The sequence below is a fragment of the Sprattus sprattus genome (assembly GCF_963457725.1).
Source record: "Sprattus sprattus genome assembly, chromosome: 2".
NCBI classification, from domain to species: Eukaryota; Metazoa; Chordata; class Actinopteri; order Clupeiformes; family Clupeidae; genus Sprattus; species Sprattus sprattus.
In genome coordinates this window covers 49,992,093-50,011,273 of record NC_137921.1, presented here as the reverse complement: position 1 = coordinate 50,011,273, position 19,181 = coordinate 49,992,093, and the positions used below count along the sequence as shown (strand labels likewise).

Sequence of the window (19,181 nt, the reverse complement as noted above, 5' to 3'; positions counted from 1 at the left end):
AGTGGAGGTTGTGTGTGTGCGCTTACCCTGTGTGTCTGTGAGAATGTATGTGTGTGACACCAAGCTGTGTGTCTGTGAGAATGTGTGTGCGTAAAACAAATCCTGCGCGTGTCTTAAGGGGAGACTGAGTGTGTGATATTTAGGAGCCGCGCGGATGAGGAGACAGAGAGACATTCTATAGAGAACCAACCTAGCAAGTAGTCAAGCATGCATGTTTCAAATATTCACCAAAAATCTACTTTTCATCTTACAGTCAACTTTTTTTCAGATTTGTTTACCAAACACTCTCAAGTGTCTTCATATGAACTTGTGATTGAATCAGAGTTTCACTTTTTGACCTGCAGATGTGTAAAGCATTATTTTAGCATTAACAATGTATCCAATTTGCTTTATATCAATAATTTTTCAAGATATGAAGTTGCCTTTGCACATGGGAACATGTTGTAGTGTCTTCCAAGTGACATACCAGTTTGGTGTTGAAGTCTCAAAGATTAGCTGAGATATGACTTCACTTCCTGTTTGGCTGCTTTTCTGCTGAATTTGAGTGGCTGTACCGGACAAACCATATGGTAACTTTTTGTGAAATTCGGCACAATTATTAAGGACAGTCCCTTCTTTATTCATACAAAGTTTCATGTCTCTCATTATACCACTCTAGCGCCACCAACGGGTCAAAGTTGGACTTGTGTTAACACACACAACTTTTGAACCGCATGGCCGATTTTCAAAAATGAGGTACCATTGGATTCCCTGGATCAAGACAAATTAAACACACCATGTGGCGTAAATTTCACTCAAATATTTGCTGACATATGACCTCACTTCCTGTTTGGCCGCTTTTCTGCTGAATTTGAGTGGCTGTACCGGACAAATGGTTGTGAGGATCAAAATTCTAAAAAAGTAACTTTTGTGAGGCTAGGTCTGAAGATCATCTCTGGTGATTTTGAAGAAGATTTGCCAAAAATTGTAGGAGGAGTAGGCTTTCACAGGTTTTTGATAAAACCGGAAATAGCGGAAAATCTATATAACCGGAAATTGACGCCATGGGGTGGGTTAAATTCGTCTTGATCCAGGGAATCCAATGGTACCTCATTTTTGAAAATCGGTCATACGGTTCAAAGGTTGCGTGTGTTACAAAAGTCCAACTTTGACCTGTTGGTGGCGCTAGAGTGGTGTAATGAGAGCCATGAAACTTGGTGTGAATGAAGAAGGGACTGTCCTTAATGAGTGTGCCAAATTTCACAAAAAAGTTACCATATGGTTCTAGGGTCTGCCATTGACTCCCATGGTACTAACAGAAGAAAGCCTACAATAACAATAGGTTACCTCCTACCGGAGGAAACCTAATTAGCATAGTAACGGTATTATGCATTAATAACTCATGTTGCCTACAGGGTGTGCTGTCCCCTCTGTGAGCGTGTGTCTTCACGATGACTGACCCTGCGATGGAACTGCCGTTCTACTACGGCAGTATCAGCCGCGCAGAGGCTGAGGAGCAGCTAAAGCTGGCCGGCATGTCCGATGGCCTCTTCCTGCTGCGACAGTGTCTCCGCAGCCTGGGCGGCTACGTGCTGTCGCTGGTCTGGAACCTGCAGTTCAACCACTACCCCGTGGAAAAGCTGCTGAACGGCACCTACTGCGTGTCCGGGGGAAAGCCCCACTGCGGCCCAGCCGAGCTGTGCGAGTACTACAGCAAGGATGAGGACGGGCTGGTGTGTACCCTCAGGAAGCCCTGCCTGCGCACCGCCGACACCCCAATCCGCCCCGGTGTCTTCGACACCCTCAGGGACAACATACTGCGAGAGTATGTCAGACAGACCTGGAACCTGGAGGTGAGGCAGGTTTTTCCCCAGAATATCTACTTCATCTCTATTGTGAAAACAGTTACAGTTTCCATGAATCTGGAGGGCATGACTCATGCTTGATATTTATGATGGTAGGATGGTTGGTAGGATGTTACATTGATTTATAAATGTCAAAAGGGAACACAACATCTTAACTAGAATATGCATTTCCTGAAGGAAATACCAGTGCATGAAATGCAAAAGTTAAGAAAGGAAAGAAGAGTGATCAAGTATGAAAGAAGAAAGGAAAGAAGAGTGAACAAGAGTGGCTATGAAGAGTGAAGAGGGCAAATACTAAAAGAAGGAGAGAAAATGGAGTGAAGCAGACAGATGGAGTGTGAAAAAGAGGATTGGAGAGGGATAGAAAAAAACAAGTGGATGGAGGTTCTACAGAGAGAGGGAATGAGTTAAAATAGGACAGATGAAGGAGATGTTAGGATGATCGATGGATAAAGTGGAAGATATAGACATGGCATGGAGGAAGTAAAGACAATGGAAGGGAGGATAGAGGACTGTAAAGTCAAAGAAGGCTGACGAAAAAGTTGAAAAAAGAGTAGGTATTGATGGACAGAGTAATTGAAAGAAGAAATGAAAGAAGAGTGAACAGGAGTGGCTATGGATAATGAGATAAAGAGAGTGAAGAGGGAAAATATTGAAAGAAGGAGAGAAAATGGAGTGAAGCAGAGAGATTGAGTGTGAGAAAAAGTAGACTGAGAGGGAAAGAGAGAAAGATGGAGAGATGGAGAGAAAAATAAGTAGAGAATGGAAGGTGTGTCTTAATATTCCTAGTTATACAGTTGAATTGAGAGGGACAGAAATAAGAGGAGCCTTGGAATTGGCGCAGGCGTCAGTGAAGTACAGGTGCAAGCCAGTTAAATTACCTGATTATGATGTCACAATGGCACAATATAAGTCAATTGATAGTTTTCAGCTGACGTCAGAATGACCAGCTGAAGGGCAAAAAAGACGTTCCACAGCTGTTTAACACGGGAGTTAATACAGGAACCACCCACCTCTCAAGCTCTTTTAATATAAGTTAGTAAAATGCCAGACAGTTGTTGCTCGGTTGGCTGTTTAAATCGGCGAGGAGACAAGCCCAGATTTAGTTTTTATCGCATTTAAAACCCTCTACCGCTCCTGCCAGCTGATCAAAAAAATGTTTATTTCGCCGTGCTGCCAGCTGATTGTAGACGCCTTCTGCGTCAACTTTTCTCGGACACACAGTAAAGTAGCCTTACTTTTGGAGCTGGAAATAAAAGCAGTCACCCTGTTCTGGTCGCCTAATTTATCAGAATAACTACCTAAAATGGGAATAAATCAAGTAATAAAGACAAGAAACAAAGCATCAAAACGATGCAAAGTGGATTACCCAGCTGCTGATCTACCTAAGTATCTAAGCAAGCAAGTAGGCTAGGCTAGTGTATTTTGTCATTCAACTAGTAATACTACAATGTCAGTAGAAAATATATGGGAAGATCATTTAAGTTGTCGTTCGCCAGACAAGGTTTTCGTAGCCTACTTAAACCAGGGACCGTTTAAACCAGGGAATTGTTTCAAAAAATAAAGAACATCGTTGGGTAGGCTAACGGCTGCTAGCTTACAGCAGGTACCTCGCTAGCTGGTACCTAGTTATTAGATGGCACTCATCTTTGCACTGATTATGAAAATGGTTTTTAGTTTTCACCTTCCGGACGACATCGTTGTGAACCCAACCACTTCTGAAAATTAAATAACTATCTGTGCTTTTGTAGGCTTTCAGTTTTTGAGATGTGTCTGTGGACGGATTTCCTATTAGATAGATGTAAATAGGCTATCTCCACACTGGAGTTCAGACAGGGACTTCGGGGAGGTTAACGAAATAAAAATGTCAGGACAGCTGCAGTAAATGTATGACAAGTTCCTAATTTGTTTTCCCCTCTGAATATTTCTGTCTGGCTATAGTAGTATAGTCTGTGGTTGATGGCAATCGTAGTTGAGTAGGCACTGCTCGAAGTTTTCCACTGTTTCTCGCTGTTTCGCTGTTCCTTTTGCCCGCCAGGTAACAATTGTAGTGACGTCACTGAAAACTATCAATTGGAGAAATTGTATTAGTTTTTCTTTAACATCTTAAAAAGTATAAAGTTTAGAAAAATGAAAAAATATATATATACCTGAAGTGTCTTTTTCAAGACCTAAGCGAAGTTTAATGAAGTTTCTACGTTTAGGGTTCGAGCTGAATAAATCGCAGAAAGTCATCAAATCGCCCAATATCTGAGTTGGAATGTTTGCCCATTGGCATTAATTAGTCGTTAGTAATGGTTCTAGTCCAAAAGTGCGAGGTAAAAATTATGTCCATTTTCACTACTAGGGCAAGTGGATGGAAACCTGACAGAGAACTGACATTTTGGCCTTTATCAGTGCTTAGGTGTGTGTGTGGAAATATGACTCACCTAATCTGTGGACCCTCATTCTGTCCATTCTGGGGCTGACTGATTTCCCTGCAGCTAATCAACGGGATGTTTGTCTGTGTGTGACCGTGACTTGTGTGTGTATGTGACTGTGACTTGTGTGTGTCCCAGGGAGAGGCCATGGAACAGGCCATCGTTAGCCAGGCTCCTCAGCTGGAGAAGCTGATCGCCACCAGTGCCCACGAGAAGATGAACTGGTTCCATGGGAAGATCGCACGGCAGGAGGGCGAGAGACGTCTCTACTCAGGCACACAGCCAGATGGCAAGTTCCTGTGAGTACACAGCTAGGACCCTCCGACTGCTCAAATGACACCAATACCTCTCCTTTCACCATAGCTACCTCTACACACACACACGTGCACACACACACACAAGTGAAAATCAAATGAAAATTGTATTTATCACATGCACCAAATAGCTTAGTGTCATCAGAGCAGTGAAATTCTTGTGACCTGGCAGGCAACATCTACGCAGTTGACGGGCATACAAAATAACATATAACATATAACATATAACATAACATACAGTACTGTGCAAAAGTTTTAGGCAGGTGTGAAAAAATGCTATTAACTAAGAATGCTTTGAAAAATGTAAACAATAAATGTTTATTTTTTATCCATTTACATGGTAAGACTGAGCACAGCAACAAGACACAACGTAGTTATACTGCATCAGCAGGGTCTCTCCCAGACAAAGATTTCAAAGCAGACAGGGGTTTCAAAATGTGCAGTTCAAGCTCTTTTGAAGAAGACGTTGAGGATCGTAGACGCAGTGGTCAGCCAAGGAAACTTAATGCAGCTGATGAAAAACCCATCAAGCTTATTTACCTTCGAAATCGGAAGATTTCAAGCAGTGGCATCAGCTCAGAACTGGCAGAAACCAGTGGTACCCAGGTACAGACATTTACTGTCCGGGGAAGTCTGGCCAGAAGTGGTCTTCATGGAAGAGTTGCAGCCAAAAAGCTCTACCCCGACAAGGAAACAAGGCCAAGTGACTGAACTAAGCACGAAAACATAGAAACTGGGGTGCAGAAACATGGCAGAAGGTGCTCTGGACTGATGAGTCAAAATTAGAAATATTTGGCTGTAGAAGAAGACAGTTTGTTCGCCGAAGGGCTGGAGAGAGGTACAATAATGAGAGTCTGCAGGCAACAATGAAGCATGGTAGAGGTTCCTTTCCAGTTTGGGGCTGCATTTCTGCAAGTGGAGTCTTCAATGCTGAGAAATACAGGCAGATACTAATCCATCATGCAATACCATCAGGGAGGCGTATGATTGGCACCAAATGTATTCTGCAGCAGGAACATAACCCCAAACATACAGCCAATGTCATTAACAACTATCTTCAGCTTAAAGAAGAACAGAAAGTCCTGCAAGTGATGGTATGACCCCCACAGAGCCCTGATCTCTACATCATCGAGTCTGTCTGGGTTTACATGAAGAGACAGAAGAATTTTAGGAAGCCTACATCTACAGGAGATCTGTGGCTAGTTCTCCAAGATGTTTGGAACAATTTACCAGCCGAGTTCCTTCAAAAACTGTGCGCAAGTGTATCTGGAAAATTGATGCTATTTTGAAGGCAAAGGGTGGTCACACCAAATTTTGATTTAATTTAGAATTTTCTTCTGTTCCTTCACTGCATTTTGTTAATTTATGAAGAATTGATGTAAATAAACTGTTAACACTTCCATTTTTTAAAGCATTCTTAGTTTACAGCATTTTTTCACACCTGCCTAAAACTTTTGCACAGTACTGTATATGTAACAACAATTTAAGTACAATTTGAAACACACACACATACTCACTCCCTCTCTCTCCTCTCTCTTGCACTCTTTGCCCATCTCTTGTTTCAGCTCACCTAGGCTTAATTAGCTTAATAATGACTGTCCATTAACAAGAGCGTGATCGATGGCATTTGCATTCTCTGGCGCCCCTTAATGACGAACACTGTCATTGCATCCTGTGCTGTTTCTGTCTAAAAGTTTCTGCTTCTCTTGATCACTTCAGGGTGAGACAGAAGGATGACACCGGCACCTTTGCGCTTTCTCTTGTGTATGGTAAAACTGTTTACCATTACCAAATCCAGCGGGACAAAACAGGAAAATACTTAATGCCAGAGGGAACAAAGTTCGACACTGTGTGGCAAGTATGTTCCAGAGAGCACTGATTCTGCATTCTGCAATATTATTTCACTTTGGGAAAGTATTACCTTAAAGGCCTGACATGCAGATTTTTTGTCCAAAATGTAAATGTTTATAAGCACCATAGTAACACAAATTAGGCAATAATAGGGATGCAATTTCATAACATTTCTTAATGTACTTTATCCATCTTGGTTTTTAGTTTAAGGTATTTTCGATGCTAAACTTGATTATTGTTATTGCAAAGGCTGATGGGAATCCATTGATAACAGTGAGGTGGTGGCAGCAAAGTTCTACAGAGAACGTATGTGATAATTTACATCCCCTGTTGTGAACTTCATTGCATCAGGCTCATCTTATCTGAATGAATTGGATAAGGTGAACACTACTGTGTTGGAATGAGTTGGTTCAGCACAATAATGTCATGTTTTAAAGACAAACAAGCCCAGTTTGTGCAGTTGCATTGGAGCGAAACTGTCACAGGACGATGTTAGCTTGTGGAGAAAAGAAATATTTGCTGATGACTACAGTGGTATCTGCCATCCTCCCCCCCGCCTCTGCAGCTGGTGGAGTATCTGAAGATGAAACCTGATGGCCTGGTGACTATACTCAAGGACCCATGTGTAAATCGCAGTAATGCGGCAAATGGTACTAAACACTCTTACATTTCTCTCACATGTCTTTACTTTTCACGCCATTCACTAGAACATAAAAAGGAAATTCTAAGTTCATTGTGACCTTAATTAACCATCTATTGTTCTCTTTCTAACAAAAAACATCGGTTTCAGCTACTCCTACTGTGCCACCTGGGGTATGTACTTTTGTTTACAAATGTAAAAAAAAATGTAATTGGTTTCAATGCATTGCTTAATATTTTTTTTTCTTGGTTGTTGTTAGAGACAAGACAGGAGATCCGGGAATGGATACACACCGGCCCCTGGTGAGTTTATGACCAAACAACTCCGATAGCGCCTGGCTCTGGGATAACTAATGGCTACCAAATGATTCCTTGTCACCTTCTACTATTACATCTGTGAAGATGATGTGTAATGTGGTTTGTGTATGAAAACGTCTAGTGAAAATGTATCTCTTGTTGATCTTTGGAATTGAATACAATTGATCATATGAAACCAAACATCAAACCGACACCAAATTGATGGCTACATCTCTCGTGCTCTAAATATCAATAAACCATCCCGATCTTTTGTCGTCGGTGTGTGTCGAAGTTACCACTGATTCCAGTATGAGGTTGGAGACTATAAAGGAACGGCCGGCCATGCCCATGGACAGCACTGAGTTCACGAGCCCTTACGATGACCCTGAGGAGCTGAAGGAAAAGAAGTTGTTCCTCAAGAGAGAGCAGCTGATGATTGATGAGGTGGAACTGGGCTCGGGGAACTTCGGCTGCGTCAAGAAAGGCGTCTACAAAATGAGGAAGTGAGTGAGTGAGGATCAGTAGCCTACGTTAGCAGGACTGGTGCTGCAAGTCTGACACTGCTGTCTAAATTGTTTAAATTAATTGAAGACTTTAAGGAAAAATCTTTGAGTATTTATATAGAAAGCCTAAGGATGTGATGAATTCCAATGCAGTGTGATTATTATTTTGGAAATTTCATTGTCCTGAAATTGAAGTCCATGGGGCTTGATATAGAGGAACGTTTTAGGCACTCAAAGTACCTTTGAGTATCTGACCAGTGAAATCAGTCACGTAAGATTTAGGCTTCAGCTGTAGACTATCCTTAGCAAATGACCCTGCTCGCCGCTATACACACAAACCCACTAATGTACGACGGGGAGTGATATCTTTCAATCCCATTTTAAGTATTCATTACTTATTTGTTTTTATTAGATATGGAACTATTATTACATATATGAAATTATAATTCATATAAGATTCAGAGGAAGTGACTGATTAAACTGTAGGTTATTATAATATGGCTTCTGAAATCTCACTGAAACCTTAGTAGTCAATTAAAACTCTTCCCTTCCATGTGATGTCAGGAAACACCTTGATGTGGCCATCAAAGTCCTCAAGAGTGAGAACGAGAAAGGCGTGAAGGACGAGATGATGCGGGAAGCAGAGATCATGCATCAGCTGGACAACCCGTACATCGTGCGCATGATCGGCATTTGCCAGGCTGAGTCCCTCATGCTGGTCATGGAGATGGCTTCCGGTGGGCCTCTCCACAAGTTCCTTTCCAGCAAGAAGTATGCATCTACACAGACAGCTCAGTTAATTATTTTATTCATGTATTCATACTACAAGAACATACATGTGGTAAATGTACACAGCATACATGTGGTAAATGTACACAGCAGAGGTAAATGCAAATAATAATACATACAAACATAATATGGTATACACATGATAGATACAGAATTGGTGGTGAAAAAGGCGGGGGCAGAGTATTAAAGTATTGTAAAAAATGAGTGGCTATACAGGGTGCTATTAAAAGGGTAAGTAGAGTACTAGTATGAGTATGAGTACACAAAAGCAGCTCAATTAATTTATTAACACAGCAAGTAGTATGTATAAGCAGCTCCTGTTTTTAATCCACATGCAGTGTCATGCTAATGCCCTGAAATGCCCCTTTCCCACAGCAGTAACCCCTCTGTTTTGCCCCCCTTGCCCCCCCAGAGACCAGGTGTCTGTGGAGAACGTGGTGGAGCTGATGCATCAAGTCTCTCTGGGGATGCTCTACCTGGAGCAGAAGAACTTCGTGCACAGAGACCTGGCTGCCCGCAACGTGCTGCTGGTTAACCAGCATTATGCCAAAATCAGTGACTTCGGCCTGTCAAAAGCCTTAGGAGCTGATGACAACTATTACAAGGTTCGACTTTCACTTAACAATTTCATTGTATTACATTACATTGTATCTAATCTATTTAATTAATATTCAAGTACGGTGATAAAGTTAATAAAATACCGGGAATAATTGTAGTCAGACCTGAAGGAAGATTTGTAGGAAGGCTGCAGGGAGATTTGTATTTATTAATTTTTAGAAGCAGCTCAAAATGTTGTTGGTTTTGGTGAAGGGCCATACCTGAGCTGTTATGTAGAGAGTTACCTCACCGCGTCACTAGGAAAATTCGAAAGACTATGATCTTTATCACACTTCTATGATCACTTCTATCTGTGACCAGTCCCTCAAAAGTTGATTGTATGTAGAGCATAATTTATCTTAAATTCACCTGTCAAGACAAAGTATTCATTTATACTTATTTGCAAATCCATACTAGGACTTTTCTCTGTAGTTAATCACAAAGCTGTCAGTTAAAAGTGGAAGAGGAAGTAATAAATCACAAAGTCTCTCTCATCACTGGCAAGAAAACTAAGCCTTCATTACTTTTCCACATTGCTTGTGAATTTTACTTCATATTAAGCTATAATATTAGTTCTGGACATTGTTATTTGAAGTATTGACAGACTCTTTTCTCATGTTCTCTTCCCATGTGTATGTACTGATCGTTGTGTTGTAACATATTGAACATTTAATGAAATGTTACCTAATGATATATCTACTCTGACAAGATTTTGTAACGGTTTGCTACCTTTAAAAGTATTTTGTATTTGTTAAAAATAAATGTAATTTAAACGTAAAGCTTAAGTTATAAATTGCCAACATTTTCTAGCTGTTACACAACAGCCTGTAATGGTTCATTTGATCTGTTGTGTCACCATTTTGTTCCAGGCACGCTCAGCAGGAAAATGGCCGCTGAAATGGTATGCTCCAGAGTGTGTGTTATTCCACAAGTTCTCCAGCAAAAGTGATGTCTGGAGCTACGGCGTGACCATGTGGGAAGCGTTCTCATATGGAGGGAAGCCGTATAAGGTACCACCACTACCTCAGGACCTGCCTCATATCAGTTCTGTTGCTTTAAGCTCAGTTATCTTTTCTTGTGTTGGGTTGAGGTCAGGTACATTTCTATACAGTGTCATAATACAAAGATCACATCTGAAAACTGTAACTGGCGCTCAATTGGTACAGGAAAGTGCAGGCCACTGGAAGGTGCTATGAATTTGATTCCAAGATATTACACACACAGATAAAAATGACATACCTTTAAGAAAAATATTAATCAAATACCTACCTACCTAGGACACAAATATTTGGATATTTAAAAAAATGGACTGCTTTTGTATGGGACATCACGTCTGTTTACTTTTTCCAAAGGGAATAACAGTACAGGCATACACCTTTGTATATAGGCTTCTCAGGAACTGAACATGACCTTGGTTTTAGCATTTTGCCCTATAAGTTGGTGATACATTTTTTTCTACTAGTGGCTCCACCATCATTTTGCCCTACGTTTGAAAAAAGGAATTGGTCATGGAAGTGAATCCATCTAATAGGAAGTGATCTGCAAACATGTTTATTTGTTTACTATGTTTAGAAAATGAAAGGCCCCGAGGTGATGAGTTTTATTCAGAATGGCGATCGAATGGACAGTCCAGCAGGATGCCCTGAAATGATGTACACTGTGATGTTGGACTGCTGGACATACAAGTATGAGAACCTTTCCTCATTGTCACATATACTTCATAATACGTAAGCCATATTACATGACTGCTCAGTGAGCATGTGAAAGTCATTACACCGCTGTAAGTCTGTCTGCCTGAATGCATTACTAATATCAGCAAAGACTATTAGCTACATCAAAACCTTTTTTATCTTATCTCCTTACTAAGAGATGAAAGGCTGCTATGCTGTGGAACAACAGACAAACACATTGTTTTATTTTCTCTTTGTGTGCCTGTCAGGCATGAGGACAGGCCCAGCTTCGCCAAGGTGGAGGAGCGCATGAGGAACTTCTACTACTCCATCTCCAAGAAAAGCCCTTCGGAGGTCCCTGAACCTGTCGAATAGTGACACCGACCTCTGCCCTCTAACTATATGTATCATGGCGACCCTAACCAATATCATGCAGCCCATACCAGCTGGCAAATTGTTTACGAACCACGAGTCTGAAGCAGTTTTACGCATAAAACTCTTGATTGAATTGCATTTCTTTTACAACTCATGAATTGTGTTTTTTGCTTGGGATAACAAATTACAAAGTGGTCTTTTCAATGAATCCTCTTTTCTTGAATATAAAGGGAAAAAGCCTCCAATGCTGTTATCCAGACTGCTTAGGATATGCATGATGCAAGTGCTTCTTTGCAAAGTATATGCACCTCATAACTTATTCTTTTCCAATTAAAGAGGCCGACTTATGTGTCCATGTGCTTCATAAAAGAGACAAAAATAAAATAATATGATAAAGTATTGCACGAATTTGAGAAATAAATATGCATTTAAGCAATAAAGATGATTTTGTCTGTTAAATGAACTTTCTGTCTTTATTTAAAAAGGATACTCTCCGCAGTAGGTCAGGCTGGGGAAGTGTAGACTATTGAAGAACACGACAGCCTTGCTCTGCAACTCTGCTGTGGTTTTCATCAACATGACGTTTCATCAAAGGAAGTGAAGTTTTGTGTAGCTGGGGAGTGGCTTGTTTAGTTTAAAAAGAAAAGTAGATCATTAGAAACTATAATGATAAACTTACGACGAATAGTTTAGCTATAGTTACATATAATTTATCGTACAGTCTTGGAAAGTTGGTCTACGTCCTAATCGTGTAGACTTTGGAAGGGGAGCATCATAGCGGAACAAGAACGTAGGTCTTATTTGGGTAAGTTCGTTTTAGGTTCCCTGTTTCCGTGAACAAATCCGTTATTTCTTAGTATATCATTTTAATTCGCCTGTGAAATACATCGAAGACTCGGACTAGCTTGTTCTTTAATTATCAGAAAGCTATAATATATTAACGTTGTAATACGAGTTTTTGTACAGTGTAGCTAACTGTCACGCTGAACTACCGCATGACCAACTCGGCATTGTAGGCTGAAGATTTGCCTCGCTCGCTTAGCCATTTTATCCATCCGCTGTGTTCTTTCCACGACACGCTAGTGGTTATAATCTAATCGTTACTGACATTGTAGTCTGATATTCTCTATTCATATAGAGTAACTTAATGTATCACTAAGCCGACCCCAGCAATCCAAATGGCACCTGAATAACTTTAAATGCAGGTTAAATAGGCAACATAGGCACATTACAAAAGTGTTCCTTGACCCTTCGTGCTTCAGAGGGCAGTCTCTAACAGCTTTTGAAGTAAGGCCTGAATGACTTGACTTGTAGTTGATAGTCACAGCTGTTAAGTGTTGTCGTCATACTCGGTCTTCCCTCGCCAATGCTTGTGGACTGACATGATAACATTATTATACAGGTGAAAGCAAGGTGCGTTCACAGTTTTAATTAATCTGTAGTCGACCTTTACACGTGCCTTATAATTTACTTGGACGTTGTATGCCCTATATGTTCCCGAGAGCAGCTGTTTCACTTGGAAAAATATCTCTGTTCTGAATAAGGCCAACAACTGTTCCAGAGTTAGTATATGGTTCCATTTTTTCTCTGGCAGCTTCCTTTACCGATACAATATGCAGTTTTTACTGTGCAAATTTAAAATGTAACTATAATGCGAGGTTCTGTGCGTAATATGCATTGCATATGTTTTTTTGTATTTGTCTCTTCACTCTTACTGTAGCATTTAAAACCATGCATGTGCCAACCAAGCCCCATATAAAATACATTTAGGAAATGGTCTGTTTTTTTTAGCTGAGATCTTAATTTTTCAGCTGGTACTGGTTAGACTATTTTAACCTATATGGCCTGACTGAGAAATATGATAGAGAGTGCCAAGTGGGCTGTCCAACTCCTGCTCTTCCCTGAGTGACAAGTGGGTTGTCCAACTCCTGCTCTTCCCTGCTGCACTCTGCAGGAAAAAAAGGGTCTCTGTTCCTCACCTCATCAAGAACTCAGCCTTGTTTGGCCTTCTAACCAGATCTTTTGTTGTCATTTGTAAATCCTGGTCGTTAAAAATCTTTTTGCATCCATGAAGAATGGTTCTGTCAAGCTTGACAGTTCCATTAGTATATAAAGTACCTCATAGAGAACTCAAAACCGATAGTGCATGTATTCATCACGAGTATTTGTAATATTTGCCATTTTGCACTGTAATCAGCTTGCCTATCTTGCCCATCTATGTTCATGTTTTCGGCTCTATGATTTATTTGATGTTTGGTGTTTTTAGATGTAAATGAAACCCACATATGGAGCACTTGCTCTGCCTTCTTTAGTGTACCTGAAGAAGGCAAATAATGTATTCACAGTAGACACCACTTTTAAAACCTACAAATAGCTATGTAACAATAACTTTCACTTCTCTTTTTCTGTCTGTTTATCTCTCTCTCTCTCACACACACACACTATCTCTCTCTTTGTCTCTCTCTCTGTCTCTCTGTCTCTCTGTCTCTATTCAGTCCTTATCCCTGTACAAAAGGGTCAGAGCGACAGCGCCAGTACTGAATCAGCTGTTGCACGTCTTACTCTTGGGGCTGGACCAGTAAAAGAGGGTTCCAGAAGACAAAACCAACCTAACTCACCACTCTTACACTCCAACACTCCAACCATGTCCTTAGCTCTCAAACAAGTCTTCAACAAGGACAGGACATTCAGGCCCAAGCGAAAATTTGAGCCCGGGACGCAGCGGTTCGAGCTACACAAAAAGGCGCAGGCGTCTCTCAACGCAGGGCTGGACCTGAAGCAGGCGGTGCAGCTCCCCCAGGGCGAGGACCTGAACGACTGGGTGGCAGTGCACGTGGTGGACTTCTTCAACCGCATCAACCTTATCTACGGCACCGTCAGCGACTCCTGCACGGACCAGTCCTGCCCGGTCATGTCTGGAGGGCCTAAGTACGAGTACCGCTGGCAGGACGAGAACAAGTACAGGAAGCCCACTGCCCTGTCCGCCCCTAAGTACATGAACATGCTGATGGACTGGATTGAGGTTCAGATCAACAACGAGCACATCTTCCCCACCAACATCGGTGAGAGGTTCTCTTTCAGCACCTTCAGTGTGGATCACATCTCCATTTAGGGTTGCACACAGACACAGGAGGCAATTCAGCAGTCGTTGAGCCTTTCAGCCTTTTTTCAATTCAGCCATGTAATAATGTTTCTGCTTTATGTGAATTGAAAATGCCACTTGAAACTGAAAAGACACACACTAAGGTGATTGCTTGGGTGACAAATTAGAAAAAAATTGGATCAGTATTGTGGTTTTCCAACCTCCTTCAACATGACCCATAACAGGTGTAAGAGCCATGCTGTCTCTGGCATTAAAAAGGGGTCACTAAATTTACCGCACAATATAAATAGCCATGCCTTGACCGTCCTGCGCGGGAAACAGATTCTTAGAAAGCAGTAAGGAAACTCCTTCAGTGTTAGCGCCAAGATTTGACCAAAAAGGGAGGACATCCTTTTTTGTCAGGGGATAAGGGCGTAGGCCTTCTTTTTCAGTATGATTGGCTGGAGAATGTTGTTACGTTATGGTTGCGATGTTAGTCTTAATAAAGTGAGATGTTATGAGTGGAAGAATATCTACCTCATGTCATAAATCACACTTCTTGCCAGCATGGTTTTATCCATCTTTGCATTTACTCATGACTGACCATGATAGTGTTACTGTTGAGACGAAAAAACTATTTGTCTCTACATCCCTGCTTATGTCCCAACTAACTGTCTCTTCTTTTTCCTGAATATGTCAGGTACACCCTTTCCCAAGACATTCATGCAGGTGGCAAAGAAGATCCTGTCGCGCCTGTTCCGTGTTTTTGTGCACGTTTACATCCACCATTTCGACCGTGTGACCCAAATGGGAGCTGAGGCCCATGTCAACACCTGCTACAAACATTTTTACTACTTCGTCACCGAGTTCAACTTGACTGAGCACAAAGAGCTGGAACCACTGGTAGGACTGTGTGTGTGTGTGTGTGTGTGTGTGTGTGTGTGTGTGTGTGTGTGTGTGTGTGTGTGTGTGTGTGTGTGTGTGTGCGTGTGCGTGTGTGTGAGTGTGTGTGTGTGTGTGTGTGTCTGCAGGTGAGTGTGTGTGTCTGTGTGAGTGTATACATGTGAGAGATAGAAAGAGTCAAAAACAAGACATAGAGACATAGTATGAAAAGGTTACATATTAGTAGCTAAAGGAAATTGTTTGAGGCATGGTTTTCTGCAATGGTGATTTCAGGAGTCTGTATAGGCTAAGGAGGAACTTGATGCTTCATTGTTTGTGTGACTGTGACAAACTCGTAAAAGTTAGCAACACAGTCAGTTGTCCTTCACAGATCCTGTTACAGAAGCACAAGTCAGTTATATGCTGGGTAAACAGTGTCACAAGGGGCAATTTCCGAAAAGCAGGTGTGTGTGTTTCAGAGCTGTGTGTTTGCTCAGCAATGGCTTAACTGAATGGTTTCCCATTCCTCGACTCAACAGAAAGAGATGACCGCTCGCATGTGCCACTGAGAGAGGAAACCATTGACCACGTCCATCGCAGTGACCCCAGAAGAAGAAACAAAAAAAAATCTTCAAGAGTTTATTTTTTATAAAGACAATTAATGCATACATATTTAGAAAAAAATGTGTACGTCAAACTTTATGTGTTGTCAAGTTTTTTTAACTCAGTATTATTTTATGTTATTGTTGTTGCAATATTTGTCATGGATAGTCTACATTAAAAGCGAATGCTTACTCTTTTCTTTTGTTTTTCTCAGTTATTGGTGAAAATGTGATCATGGTTTCTAACACGGTTGGCTTGATTATGAATAACACTGAACTTCTAAAGACACCTATGGAAGTTTGGAGTACAAACAAACTGAAAATGTTGCCTCTTACAGCTCTTTTGTACGTCCACATCATCCATGACAGCTGGTCAAAGGATAGATCCATTTAGCCAATTAGGTAACTACAATGATCTATATCAACGACATTAATGACGTTTAGAATTAATGTATGCTGTGTAGAGGGGCGACAGCAGTCAGATTAATACTTTATTTTGTAGGAAAGGCACATTTATTTACAAAGCACATTTCATACAGAGAGGCAATCCAACGTGCTTTACATAAATAACAGCAAAAGGAACATCCTAAGGAAAAATATAGAGCTGGGGGGGGGGGGGGGGGGGGGGGACAATAAAAGTAAAAAAAAAAAATGTTTTAAGGAAGTTCAAAGTACATTAAGGAGAATAAAACCATAGTGGAAGTTGCCCCGACTGTGTGTTTATTGAGAGCCATCGCGCAAACCCCCAAATAGAACCCTATAGAATGAATCAAAGAAAGGGGAGTTACATGACATTTCTAGAACACAACATCTGGACTTTTACATTCCCAACAAACTTTAGAGGTTTTTATTTGGGCTACTATAACACTGTAGGCTGACCTCTAACCTCACCAAATCAGACTTAATTGAAAAACACTGTTTGGCAGGAAATAATGCCGTACATAAAGAGGTTAATAATGTCATTCTGATTTGAAAAAACGAGGAAAACATTAGGCTATGTTTGCGATGTTATGTTCATCTGCTTCTTCGTTTAAATTTGCATTGTCAGCTGATGGCTGTTTGCTTAAAAACGCATCCAAACTTGCTTTCTTTTAACACGCCATAACTTAACAATAAGCAGGAATAAAATGTTACGAAACAAGAGTTCAGTCTAGGGTGCGGCCTGTCGAGTGACAGAAACACCGAGCATTGACTGGCGGTGGTAGGACTCTGCGGACTCGTTTATGGGAATATTTAAATTTGAGAGCGAAGAGCCTACAAAAGTAATGCCTTGAGTGATCGATGTAACGGTATTCTGATTCCCACGTTTATAGTACATTGAAAGTGTACCTGAATACAGTTATTCATATTCTAAATAGGCCTACGTAACGCCGTCACATTTATTCTAAATGTGTCTAGGAAACGCCGTTATGTGTATTTATTTCCTTTCCAACACTGATCTGCAGTGCCAACAGCAGCGCACTTGTTTTTGCAGAAGAGTGAGGTTTCCCTTGGTACTACAAGGCAAATGTCCAATAGGGGGCATAAGACACACGCAAAATGACAGCAGAGGAAGAAAAAAACATCCACAACGATGCTATCGGGGCATGAGCTTCACTAGAGTGAACGATGCGGAGATTACACAACAAGCATCGAGTTTGTAGGCTGCTAGTAGCCTTGTTTACAGCTCCCTGGCGGTAACCAAAGACTTGTTAATGTTATGCAACACAGTTACATGCTTTTCCAGACATTTTTACTAACTGTGGGTTCTTAATGTGTTACAAATACTTAGTCTGCTATTAGTTTCGTTGAGTGCAAATACTCGGAATCAAAAGGAAGTTATACATAACCAGCAACACGAGCACAAGACTATAGCAAACATGTGTGGATTTTTTTTCTCACACGTGGCTTATCAACAGCGCACTGCTATTACGCTGATAAGATAGGAGTAATTGTAACAGTATCCTCTTATGTCCTCTCATGACACACTATGAACTTGCTTGGATCATGGTAGTCTGATTTATGTAAGAGCGAGGTACTTTTATATGTGTAGAGAAAGGAAGAGCAGGACTCCTTCTGGTTGATAAACAACATGTGCCTAAAGACTTCGAGAGGACTACTAATGTAGCCCGAGGAAGTGAAAGAAAACATTCCTTCCTCTTTGAATACGTCGCCCATCCTCCACTGAGGGCTCGCACTCATAGACATCATAGGACACCTATATGATGTCTATGCTCGCACTCATAGACACCCGTGTATTACGTGACAAAAACCGGAAGGCCCAACATTCTGTTGTTTTTCTCTTCTGGAATGTCCTGAGCAAATCGAGAAAACCTCAAGTGAGCGATCGGGGGGCGGAGCTTGCATGAGGAAGTAGGAGAGTCTAGGAAAAAGATGATTCAATCGAGAGAAACATTTTGCCTAACATACCAGCGAATTTCTGGGCATGTGGTTCTGTGGACATGTGCGATGAAACACGTCCCCTCTTCAAACATTAGTAACAGCTATGTACAGTGCATTGATGTTTGCAAATGTAATCCTTATAGGTTACTTTTGCATATGATTCCTTGTACGTCGCTTTGGACAAAAGCGACAGCTAAATGACTAAATGTAAATGTAATATAAGAAATGAAATGTTTAGGAACAAAGGGGAAAACAAGCACTTTTTAAGGAATACTTCTTTTCAGAATTTGTACTGCAGTCATGCACAGGGCCAGGGCACTTTGGCCTAGTCCTGCATATCTGTTACCAATGTTCATAGAATGATACATGCTTGCATAAAGGCTTCTGGTTCATAGTTTGTTTTGGAGGACAGTCTTATTCTATAGGTCCAGTGGGGGTTTTCCTTTGATACAACAGAATAGTCACACTTACAGAAAAAGCATGAATATAGCCTTTATTACTGAATGTTGAAAAAATTGCATATTTAATTTCCTTCTGAAGTGACTTTAGTCCACTATGGAGAAGACACAGACTTGAAACAGATGCTACTCAGATTGCTGTTATACCTAGGAAGTCCATTCTAGGAAGTGTAGAAGTATATATAAATCTTTACTGTATGTGGGTGTGTTGTAAGCTGACTCTATGGAAAATGCACCCAGCATAGAGGTAATAGAATAGGGCCAATGACTGGTGTACACATATCACTTTAGATAACACACACACACACAACGCCCCTGCCCATCCTTATACATTCATGCAAACATTCACATGGTTTCCAGCACGTGAATACCCCAGGAATTCTCCACTCTGTTAAAGCCAGTTGTCCAGTTTAGTCCCAGAGGTGTGCGCAGCAAGTCATGTGTTGTCACACAAACATATGAGATGATTGTTGATG

The 19,181-nt window shown here is 41.1% G+C and overlaps 2 protein-coding genes across 2 annotated transcripts; both read left to right on the top strand.

The window, feature by feature from the left end:
* Positions 1–1,430: 1,430 nt before the first annotated feature.
* On the top strand, positions 1,431–11,299 carry zap70 (zeta chain of T cell receptor associated protein kinase 70; the record flags this gene model as incomplete). The annotated part of the gene is made up of 12 exons (XM_080860850.1): positions 1,431–1,832; positions 4,403–4,563; positions 6,298–6,436; positions 6,995–7,079; positions 7,220–7,242; positions 7,329–7,371; positions 7,658–7,868; positions 8,433–8,639; positions 9,070–9,262; positions 10,124–10,264; positions 10,827–10,939; positions 11,194–11,299. The coding sequence occupies 12 exons, from the start codon at positions 1,431–1,433 to the stop codon at positions 11,297–11,299; spliced, it is 1,824 nt and encodes a 607-aa protein (XP_080716976.1).
* A 621-nt stretch (positions 11,300–11,920) lies between these two features.
* mob3a (MOB kinase activator 3A) lies at positions 11,921–16,025 on the top strand. Its single transcript, XM_080833242.1, has 4 exons — positions 11,921–12,104; positions 13,795–14,361; positions 15,082–15,284; positions 15,803–16,025. The coding sequence occupies exons 2-4, from the start codon at positions 13,944–13,946 to the stop codon at positions 15,830–15,832; spliced, it is 651 nt and encodes a 216-aa protein (XP_080689368.1). The 5' UTR covers positions 11,921–12,104; positions 13,795–13,943; the 3' UTR covers positions 15,833–16,025.
* The last annotated feature ends 3,156 nt before the right edge of the window (positions 16,026–19,181 follow it).

Excerpts from the sequence above, each read along its gene's own strand:
- mob3a (XM_080833242.1), top strand. The coding sequence starts at position 13,944 with ATGTCCTTAGCTCTCAAACAAGTCTTCAACAAGGACAGGACATTCAGG. Across the intron at positions 14,362-15,081 it reads CATCTTCCCCACCAACATCG|GTACACCCTTTCCCAAGACA; the intron begins GTGAGAGGTTCT and ends TGAATATGTCAG. Across the intron at positions 15,285-15,802 it reads ACAAAGAGCTGGAACCACTG|AAAGAGATGACCGCTCGCAT; the intron begins GTAGGACTGTGT and ends TCGACTCAACAG.